The sequence below is a fragment of the Protobothrops mucrosquamatus genome, unplaced genomic scaffold (assembly GCF_001527695.2).
Source record: "Protobothrops mucrosquamatus isolate PMUCROS unplaced genomic scaffold, P.Mucros_1.0 scaffold1642, whole genome shotgun sequence".
In the NCBI taxonomy this organism is placed as follows: Eukaryota; Metazoa; Chordata; class Lepidosauria; order Squamata; family Viperidae; genus Protobothrops; species Protobothrops mucrosquamatus.
Window position 1 is genome coordinate 37,272 of NW_015387801.1, and position 11,486 is coordinate 48,757.

An 11,486-nucleotide genomic window follows, 5' to 3' on the forward strand; every position below is an offset into this window, starting at 1 on the left:
ACTAAACCGGTCGTAAGTCGAGGACTACCCAACCGGTCGTAAGTCGAGGACTTTCCCTGCCCGGGAGCGCCGTGCATGCGTGGTTCCGCCCCCTGCGCCGGCCGAGGCGTAGCTGGCAAGCGGCAGAGACGGAGCAGGCCGACCACCAGCTGGCCCAGCCCAAGGGAGGTAAGGCACCCGCCGGAAAAGGGGGAAAAATGGCGGACAAAAAAAATGGCGGACAGCCTTGCTTGACGACCCCCGTGAAATGGTCGATTGACCCCAAATGGGGTCGCGACCCATAGGTTGAGAACCGCTGTCCTAGGGTTTGGTGAAACGTTCTACAGGTGGTCCTCGACTTACAATCCTTCGTTTAGCGGCCGTTCAAAGTTACAGCGGCACTGAAAAAAAAGGGACTTTTGACTGTTTTTCACACAGGTTTTTTTTCACACCGTTGCAGCAATCCCCATAATCATGCGATCAAAATTCGGGCACTCGGCTACTGGCGTGTATGTCGGACAGTTGCAGCGTTCCTGGGGGGGGTCACGTGATCACCCCCTGCAGCCTTCCCGCCGGCTTCCGACAAGCAAAAGTCGCTAGGGGAAGCCGGGTTCGCTGAACGACCGCACGATTCGCTTAAGAACGGTGGCAAAAAAACGGTCGCGAAAAACGGATCCAAACTCACTTAACGGCCGCCTTGCTTAGCAACGGAAATTTTGGGCTCCGTTGCGGTCGTAAATCGAGGACTACCTGTAGTGAAAAAATATTACAAGCAACATTCCCCTTTTTTTTCCTCGCATGTGCAAATGAGAAAGCTTCTTATAAAATCCTTTTCAGCTGTTTGTTTTTTTTTTTAAAAAGCAAACTACTTGTGTTAAAAACGAGTTAAAAGCTTTTTAAGAGGGCCCCCATTTTAAATCAATTGAAACGGGCATTGTTCTAAATCAATGTTATTAGTTAATCACCTAAAGCTCCTTCTCTGCTAAGCGAAGCTAAATTCTCTTTATTCTACCAACAAAGTCACAAAAAATGTGCAGATTTCGCTCCCTAGTCTAATTTATTCAGCATGATGAATTATGCCGGTCCATTGGCCCACCAAAAGTCTTATCCAGCTATTTCAGAATTCCAAGACCATTTTGATGAAAACGGGCTGAGACTTTGTCCGTTAGTTTACATACAGTAGTGGCCACAATTGTGGAAACCTTTTTGGAAAAGTCTACAGTAGAAATGCCACCTTTGGTTAAGTTTCCACCCATTTTTCTTCCAATTTCTTTACAAATGTAGCCTTGTTCACTTAATAATACTATTTTACATCGCTTTCTGGGCAACCGGTCAACTCTTTGCACCATTGCTTTAATTTTATTATGTTTTACAAGCTCACTCAATGAAAGAACACACAAAAAAACCTCAACCAACTTGATAGCGATCCCATAACACACTGACAAATGTCCTCCTCTCAGCTTCAATACAGGACATCAATCACTGGATCCTACCGTGATCTGATTGGCTCATTGCCAAAACAAGATGACACCCGATTGGCTCTCTAAACACTCACGCTCATTGGCTACAATAAGATGAAGGGAAGCTACCTGAGATCGACCTAAGCAAGTTGTGCTTCCTTTTTCTGGTTATTTGGCTATAACCTTTCATAGAATGCAGTACAGATAATTGAACAAACTTTGTTGCGTTACATTCTTGATTAAATTATCTTTCCATTGATATATAATTTTATGGTACTACTCCCCCCCAAAAAAGTGGTGTTATTAGCCATCAGACCTCAAAAATACACTTTCCCCAAAAGGTTTCCACAATTTTGGCCACTACTGCAAAGCCAAATGATACCGCCCACACCTCACCTGATAATAAAATCAGACATGCGTGTCTTTGCAAACAGAACTTCGCAAGGGCACAGGGTCGTGTCATGCAGCCGTCTAGGAACATAGGGAGGGTGGCGTGAAGCCGGTTACCTGGCGTCTGGAAATTGATGCGTCGCATCTCCACGGGATCTTTCGGGTGGTGAGGAGCGATCTCGGCGTTATTCAGTAAGCACTTGATCCGGGGCTCCGACTCTTTGCGTTTGCTGGAGGGAGAAAACAGGAGAAGGCGGAAAAGGAGCAGATGAGTCAAGAGAAGGGGATCAAGTCCCAACCGCTATCGCGCGCAGCTAGAAACCTGCAGGGTTTAATCAGGCAAACATTGATCAACAAAGATGATCAGGGGACTGGAGGCTAAAGCATACAAGGAACGGTTGCTGGAATTGGGTATGTCTAGTTTAATGAAGAGAAGGACGAGGGGGGACATGATACCCATGTTCCAGTATCTCAGGGGCTGCCCCAAAGAAGAGGGAGCCAAGCTATTCTCCAAAGCGCCTGAAGGCAGGACAAGAAGCAACGGATGGAAACTAATCAAGGAGAGAAGCAACCTAGAACTAAGGGGAAACTTCCTGACTGTCAGAACAATTAACCAGTGGAACAACCTGCCTCCAGAAGCGGTGAATGCTCCAACACTGGAAGTTTTTAAGAAGAGACTGGACAGCCATTTGTCTGAAATGGTATAGGGTTTCCTGCTTGAGCAGGGGGTTGGACTAGATGACCTCCAAGATTTGTTCACAGAGGGCTGTAAAGTTTAAATGCTATTGTAATTGCTAAAATTGGCTTGCATTTGTACAGCTGGCGATAGGTTAGTAAGCTACAATGCCCTGTCTCTTCCACTTTTATTTTTCTCCCGTTTTCAGGAGTATTCCTGACTTTCAACTGCATCAAAGAAGACAATAAGCATTTAAAAAAAAACACTTCTTACCTGTCTGGCTTGCTGTCCAGGAAAGCATAAAAAAAAGGCGGGGGGGGGGGGGAGGAAAGGAAAAATATAAGACATATATGAGACAGTAGCTGCAAAATTCTCGGTTATCTTTAAACCTCCTAAGAGCTCAGGAATCTTCCCAGATCAAAGCTGATGATCACGTTTGGAAGTTCAGCCTTCTAGATATATTTTTGGTCTGTATCAGTTTTCCCCAACTAGATATCTTCCAGTTGTTTGGGGTTAGAGCTCTCTCCTGCCCCCTCCCCCCCCAATAGTTATTATGCTTGGAGAGCACCAGGTTGGAAAAATCTGAGTTTAGGGTCAAGGGTTTCATTTATTTATATATATCCCGCCTTTATTATTTTTATAAATAACTTAAGGTGGCAGACATACCAAATATTCCTTCCTCCTCCTACTCCCCCCCCCCACGTCAACAACCCCGTAAGGTGGTCTGGATTGAGAGAGGGACCTAGCCAAAGTCACCCAGACAGTTTTGATGCCTAAGGCGGGAGTCGAACTCAGCATCTCCTGGTGAATGGCCCAAAGTCACCCAGCTGGCTTTCATTCCTAAGGCGGGACTAGAACTCACCATCTCCTGGTGATTGGCCCGATTGGCCCAAAGTCACCCAGGCAGCTTTTGTGCCTAAGGCGGGACTAGAACTCAGCATCTCCTGGTGATTGGCCCAAAGTCACCCAGCTGGCTTTCATTCCTAAGGCTGGACTAGAACTCACCACCTCCTAGTGATTGGCCCAAAGTCACCAACTGGCTTTCAGGTCTAAAGTGGGACTAGAACTCACTGTCTCCTGGTGATTGGCCAGTACCTTAATCACTTAATCAAACTGGGTCTCAGGGTTAGATTATTTTGCCCCAGGAGATAAAATCCTTCCAGGAAAAAAAAAATCTGCTTTAAAAAGAAAAAGGAACAGCCCAACCCATGGAAGAGGATCCTCACAAACCAAAGAAATGGACACCCCCACTTACTTCTTGTACAGGAGGATTGCAATAACAATGCAGATAATAAAGACTACAGCTAAAACCGGTCCAATCACCCAGATCAACCCCTCCTCTCCTTCAATCTTGGGCTGGGGGTCAGAGCTGTCCATCTGGATGGGGTCAGAGAAGGGACTGGCAGCGTACAGCTGAAACAGAAATCAAATACAGCAAGCAGGTAAGGCAGAGGTGAGGGACTATGGCCCCTTTATGACTTGTGGACTTCAACTCCCAGAATTCCTGAGCCAGCATGGGGAAACTATGGCTCCTTCATGACTCGTGGACTTCAACTCCCAGAATTCCTGAGCCAGCGTGGGGAAACTATGGCCCCTTCATGACTTGTGGACTTCAACTCCCAGAATTCCTGAGCCAGCGTGGGGGAACTATGGCTCCTTCATGACTCGTGGACTTCAACTCCCAGAATTCCTGAGCCAGCATGGGGAAACTTCGGCTCCTTCATGACTTGTGGACTTCAACTTCCAGAATTCCTGAGCCAGTGTGGGGAAACTATGGCTCCTTCATAACTCGTGGACTTCAACTCCCAGAATTCCTGAGCTAGCGTGGGGAACTATGGCTCCTTCATGACTTGTGGACTTCAACTCCCAGAATTCCTGAGCCAGCGTGGGGGAACTATGGCTCCTTCATGACTCGTGGACTTCAACTCCCAGAATTCCTCAGTCAGCCTGGGGAAACTTCGGCTCCTTCATGACTTGTGGACTTCAACTTCCAGAATTCCTGAGCCAGTGTGGGGAAACTATGGCTCCTTCATAACTCGTGGACTTCAACTCCCAGAATTCCTGAGCTAGCGTGGGGAACTATGGCTCCTTCATGACTTGTGGACTTCAACTCCCAGAATTCCTGAGCCAGCATGGCTCAGCTTGGAAACCTCTCCTTTTCCCCTCAGCGTGGCTGGCTCAGGAATTCTGGGAGTTGAAGTCCACGAGTCATAAAAGGGCCGTGGTTCCCCACCTCTGGGTTAAAGGAGCAGATCTATAGCAGGATTTCCCTTGGTCTTCTCATTGGGGAAAGGTAGATAAGGGGTAGAAAACAAAGATATTAAACAGACAGCTCTGAGTCAGATCAGCGAACGTGAGTGAAAAACCCATGTCAAAAAGTGTGATTTGGCATTGTGGCTGAGGTATAGAATAGCTGATTCAAATTAATCACTTGAGATGTGCAAAATTCACAGACTGGGGAATGAAAGGTTCCAAAATTCTCCAGAATGAATTCTCCCAGGGCAATTTATGAGTTTTTTTCCAAAGGAAGTCCTCTGACTCAGGACTTTTTCAAGATGTCCTGGGCATAACACTCCATATATAGCATTTCCTGGGGCCAGTTCACCCCTGAACTGGTGAATTTTGCACACCTTTGTTGGTTATTAAACTGACCCATTTCTGACTTTGCGTATAATTGGACGAAACAGCTAGGTCTGTGCAAAGGGCTAAGCAAAAACAACAACAACAAAACAATTCCCCAAAGCACAAGGTTAATGTTAAATAAATTTAGCCTGCTGAGTAAATACTCTACATTTTTAACATGACTTGCCCGAATGTGTGGTGTAAACTCTGGACGTAGGACAGCTGCGTTCCAATTTAATTTAGACTTTTATGCTCTTGTTCTATTATTGCAGCGTTGGAGAATTTTCAATACATGTTATTTTTATTTTTATTTTTGTGCTTGTTACTTTTCTACGTTTGGGCTTTACGGATATTGACTTTGAATACTTTGTAAGGTGTTCGTTGCAAGAAATATATCCTCTTATCGCTTTCCACTGCCCTTCAAAATATTTTGGCTTTTTTATTCACAGCATGGTAAATTAATATCATTCAGACGAAAGCTATAAAAACATAGAAGGGAGCTCATCACAACAAGAATCTCCATTAAAATTTGGAATTAAGGAGAAACTTCCTGACAGGGAGGACAATCAACCAGTGGAACAGCTTGCCATCAGAAATCGTGGGCGCTCCATCATTGGAGATTTTTAAGAAGAGACTGGATAGTCACCTGTCTGAAATGGTATAGTTCTCCTGCTTGAGCAGGGGGCTGGACTAGAAGACCTCCAAGGTCCCTTCCAGCTCTAGTCTATGCTAAATTCTAAAAGGAGATCAATGTTAACCTGTTCAGGTTCTTAAAGGGGCCCCAGGAATTAGTGGGGAGACACGGAGGGGACTCACGGGTTCACTGGCCTGCAGAACGGCCAAAACGAAAATGACGTATTTCTGTCCGGCCTCCAGGGCTTTATTTTCAAAGTTGTCGTAGCGTTTCATATCCCCGAGGATGAAGAAAGGGGGCAGGATGTGGAAACGGGCTGCGATGTACGCTTTGTGGTGATCCAGCTGACGGGAATGGCGGAGGCTTCGCCGTTGCAGTCTTGAGATCTGCTGAATAAGCTGGAAAAGGAGAGAGCGGATAGCGAGGTGAGCTGAGATGAATAAGTATGAATAAGTAAATGAAGTAGTTCTCGAATTAGGACCGTTCATTTAGCATCGTCTGAAGCATTGTTCTGAATTAACTTGGTAGGTTCCAATTGCTCAGAGATGTACGTACTGGTGTGAAAGAAGCTGTGCCAATGTTTGAGGACAATGTTGCGTGTATAAAGAGGGCAACGGGAGAACGTATCGGGCGCAGAAGCAAGCATGTAGACCTAAAATATTGTAATGTCAGGGAGTCTCTAAAGCAGTGGTGGCAAACCTATGGCACGGGTGCCAGAGGCGGCACTCGGAGCCCTCTCTGTGGGCACACGTGTTGTTGCCCCAGCCTTGCCTCCCCCTGCAACCCCCTCATCAGCAGCCCCCTTGGAGGAGAGTCGCCCCTGAGCGTGGCCCACGTGGAGCAGTGCAGCCAAGGACATGGCAGCCAGACAGCGTAGACAAGACTCTGCCCTCACGCCCCATCGCGCACAGTTGATGCTGCGGGGCGTGGGCAGAAGGCGTGGCCATCATGGCGCTGCTGGGCGATCTGCGGCGAGCCCTGGAGGTGGTGAGTGGCGGTGTGGGCAGGCGGGGTGGGGCAGGGCAGGGGGTGGAGCGAGGGCGGGGCCAGTTTTGGGGCACTCGGTCTCTAAAAGGTTCACCATCACTGCTCTAAAGCATAAACTGATAAGGTTATAGTATTGTTCCACTGACAGCAATATTATAGCCGATATGTTGACTAAGCCTTTGAATGCAGGCGAGCATCAGGAATATGTAAAAGCATTTGGATTAACAGCTGTTTAGCTTTAAATAGGAGGAGTGTCAAGGTATTGATTTAACAGCTAACCAACTTATGTATTGTAAGACGTAAGATGTAATGTAATGAATGGGAATGACTCAGCAGGGTCTGTGTCTCTTTAAGAGCCTTTGTATAACAGGAAGACTCTGCTGATGTGTTCTCTCTCTTCCGTTTCCTGCTGTAACTGTAGTTTGTTGGATCTGTTCTGTCCCAGCCTATGTGAGTCCTTGTTAAGCTCATAAACCCCTTTTCCAATAAGCAGGCTGGAACCGCAGGAAAAAACCAGCCCCCTTTTATTATTCACAGACCCACGTCAATGTCCAAGGCAAACAAACACAGTTCACAGAAACTCAATCCTCAACAGGAACAGTTGCCTTTGGCAACCAGCACCTCCCACACCTTCCCTTTTATTATGCAGCCAAGGTGTGGCTTCCTAATGCCTTCTCCTTTGCCTTTGGAGCTGCCCCATTGCATTCCTCTGTCCTATTCTCTTTTCTTGCATCCTGGATATCTCCCAGCTGTGATTCATCACTGTCCAACTCAGGCTCCCAGCACAGCTGTGTCTCAGCCTGAGCGTGAGTAGAGGGGCCAGGTTCCTCGTCCGACTGTAAGTCTTGGAGCTCCTCACAGCCTTCCTCCGACTCTGATGTCACTCCAGGCCCCTCCTCCTCCTCCTCCTTTGATTCCTCAGACTCAGGATCCTGCTGTATTAGCACGTGTATGTATATTGTTCCTGATAGTGTAAATAGTGTAAGATAAACCACTGTTTACTATAGACTGCTGTTTACTGTGTTTACTCCTGGGTTATCTCGCGCAATAAGACTGTGCATGCTCTGACAAACCACTCCAACTTACAACAGCACTGAAAAAAATGACTTACATATCGAACCTCGCATTTAACAACCACCACGGCATTTCCAAGGTCACAGGATCAAAATTTGGGCGCTTGGCAACCAGCCTGTATTGATAATGGTTGCAGTGTCCCGGGGTCATGTGATCATCATTGGTGACCTTTCCAGCCAGCTGCTGACAAGCAAAGTCAACGAGGAAAACCGGATTCACTTAACAGCTGCAATGGTTGGTTTAATTTTGAATGACCACTTTTGTCATCTTACATTTGCAAATGTAGCTTAGATCAGAGGTCCCCAATCTTGACAACATTAAGACTTGTGGACTCCAACTCCCAGAATTCCTCAGCCAGCCGAGCTGGCTGAGGAATTCTGGGAGTTGAAGTCCACGAGTCTTAAAGTTATCAAGGTTGGAGACCCCTGACTTAGATGATTACTATTGGATCCGTTACATTTCCAATCACAGTAATGCCACCTAGCTCACCATGGATTAGTTTGTTAATTAGAACAGGGGTCCCCAATCCCCGGACCGGCATCAGTTCGCGGCATGCCAGAAACCAGGGCCTGCAAACAAGTGCACCCCCATCCGCAGGATGCAGGCAACACGCAAAACTACATCCCCCTCTGGTCCGTGGAAAAACCTCTCTCCACAAAACCGGTCCCTGTTGCGCAAAAGGTTGGAGGCCTCTGAATTAGAAGACTCTCTGTAGGGTATATTGTCAAATGCTTGTCTCCAACGAAGATATATAACATCTACAGCATTCCCAGGATCTACCAAGGACATTAGAAGTTCGAAAAACGAAACAAGATGAAATCTCTTAAAGACTTTTTTCATGGCAAATCCCCGCTTACCTCTTCTAAATCCATTTCTTCCGGACTGTTGTATGAATTATGGAACTGTCCACTTTTGCTTTTCTTCAAGGGTACCACCACAATGTAATAGGCTCTAATAAGGAAAGGAAGGAAGAAAAAGAGGCCGGAGAATAGATTAAAAGAAAGAGAAAACAAATGAGAAGAGCTCATCTAGATGGGCAATGTGATTAACTGGGGTGAGAACTCAAAATAGGAATCATTTATTGGGCTGTCTCACCAATGGCGAAAAATAATTGTCTCCAAGAAAAATGACTGTGGGATCTAGCTTACAAAATTCTATTCTATTCTATTCTATTCTATTCTATTCTATTCTATTCTATTCTATTCTATTCCATTCCATTCCTTATTTTATTTCATTCCATTCTATTCCTTATTCTATTCCATTCCATTCCATTCCTTATTCTATTCCATTCCATTCCATTCCTTATTCTATTCCATTCCATTCTATTCCTTATTCTATTCTATTCCATTCCATTCCGTTCCGTTCCATTACATTTATTCCATATTCTATTGTACTCTATCGTATTCTATTCTATTCTATTCCTTATTCTATTCCATTCCATTCCTTATTCTATTCCATTCCATTCCTTATTCTATTCCATTCCATTCTATTCCTTATTCTATTCTATTCCATTCCATTCTGTTCCATTCCATTATATTTATTCAATATTCTATTGTACTCTATCGTATTCTATTCTATTGTATTCTATTTTATTTATTCCATATTCTATTCTATTCTATTGCTTATTCTATTCCATTCCATTCCATGCCATACCATTCCATTTATTCCATATTCTATTGTATTCTATCGTATTCTATTCTATTGTATTCTATTTTATTTATTCCATATTCTATTCTATTCTATTCTATTCTATTCTATTCTATTCTATTCTATTCTATTCTATTCTATTCTATTCTTTCTGTTCTATAATTTGAATGGTTCGTGTTTCATATGCTTTGATGGCTTCTGAACCTTGACCAGCTTCATATGCAAAGGCCAAATGCAAATGCCGAAAGGGAGAGATATAAACCGTGCAGATAGATTCAATAGGGTCGCCCCATGTATACATACTGAACTGGGGAGTCTGAACTCCTGACATCTGGCAGATTCACCATCACGTTGCCATCTATTTCATGTCGATAAGACACCTCTGGTTTTCTGCTCAGCATATTGGCTGCGGTCGACACCTCCACCTTCTGCTGAAGATCTCCTTTCTCGCTTCTCTGGCCCACGAGGGAGAACCGATAAGATGTTTTGGGCTTCAGATTGGTGATGAGCTTCTTGGTGGCACTCCCACCCACCTCAATCTCTTGACCGGTGTTCTCATGCCGGATCTGTGAGAAACGAAGGAAGCGGGCATAGAAGGTAGATAATTGGGCCCATGTAAGAAACCCAGAAGAATTCTGCTATAACAGACCAACATTAACCTTCATTTTACAGGTAGTCAGGACAAGAAGCAACGGATGGAAACTAATCAAGGAGAGAAGCAACCTAGAACTAAGGAGAAATTTCCTGAGGGTGAGAACAATTAATCAGTGGAACAACCTGCCTCCAGAAGCGGTGAATGCTCCAACACTGGAAGTTTTTAAGAAGAGACTGGACAGCCATTTGTCTGAAATGGGATAAGGTTTACTGCCTGAGTAGGGGGTTGGACTAGAAGACCTCCAAGGTCCCTTACAGTCACTGAAAAAGGTGGCTTATGACTGTTTTTCTCATGACTGTTGCAGTCTCCCCACGCTCACGTGGTCAAAATTTGGACACTTGGCAACTGCTATGCATAATAATAATAATAATAATAATAATAATAATAATAATAATAATAATAATAATAATGATGATGATAATAAAGTTGAAAGGGATCTTGGAGGTCATCTAGTCCAACCCCCTGCTCAGGCAGGAAACCCTACACCATTTCAGACAAATGGCTGTCCAATCTCTTCTTAAAAACCTCCAGTATTGGAGCATTCACAGCTTCTGGAGGGAGGTTGTTCCACTGGTTAATTGTTCCAACTGTCAGGAAGTTTCTCCTTAGTTCTAGGTTGCTTCTCTCCTTGATTATGTATTTATAACGGTTGCTGGGATCATGTGTGTCCCGGGATCATGTGTGTCCCGGGATCATTTTGCCACCTTCTGACAAGCAAACTCAATGGGGAAGCCAGATTCACTTTACAACATCGTCAACAGCTTCAGTGATTCACTGAAGAAAGTCATAAAATGGGGCAAAACTCACTTAACAACTGTCTTGCTTAGCAACACCAATGTTGGGCTCAGTTGTGGTCATAAGTTGAGGACCGCCTGTATTTCCCACAGTAACCAAACAGGTGCATCTAGGAACCGTACAAATAGGATCTGTTCCACAGCAGTGTTTCAATGTTTTCAGCAACATGTTTGGGGAAACCCTAGAAATCATTTATGCTTATTACGCCTAGTAGCCATTGAGAACGTCAGCCTCTGTGGATTTTTTTTCCATCTGTCCAAATCTTTTGTCATTACAATGTTGCACGGCAGCAAATTCCCTAATTTAGCTAAACGGATTTCAATTAAGCAGGAAGAAAGAAGTAATTTCCGAAGGGATAATTTGTTGGAAAATGATCTAGGTTGCTTCGGAAGAGGGCAGTTTTTTCCTCCCAGGACAGATTTTTTTGAACAAAATACGGCGCATTTTGGCCAGGCCTTTTTTGGACCGAAGAAACCGCTGGACAGAATAAATTTTATTCCGAAATTTCTTCAGTCAAAGTTATTCGATCGACGGTTTATTCAAAAATGTGTTCCAAATAGTTTTGAT

General features: G+C 44.7%; 1 protein-coding gene across 1 annotated transcript in view; it reads right to left on the reverse strand.

The window, feature by feature from the left end:
• LOC107293530 (receptor-type tyrosine-protein phosphatase S-like) overlaps positions 1–11,486 on the reverse strand; it is a gene marked incomplete at both ends in the record, with an annotated part of 117,587 nt that overhangs the window by 31,905 nt on the left and 74,196 nt on the right. The window contains 6 exons of the mRNA XM_029285415.1: positions 1,947–2,059; positions 2,779–2,790; positions 3,761–3,918; positions 5,944–6,159; positions 8,680–8,773; positions 9,773–10,035. Coding sequence (XP_029141248.1) covers positions 1,947–2,059; positions 2,779–2,790; positions 3,761–3,918; positions 5,944–6,159; positions 8,680–8,773; positions 9,773–10,035 — 856 coding nt within the window. The remainder of the gene's footprint in view (positions 1–1,946; positions 2,060–2,778; positions 2,791–3,760; positions 3,919–5,943; positions 6,160–8,679; positions 8,774–9,772; positions 10,036–11,486) is intronic.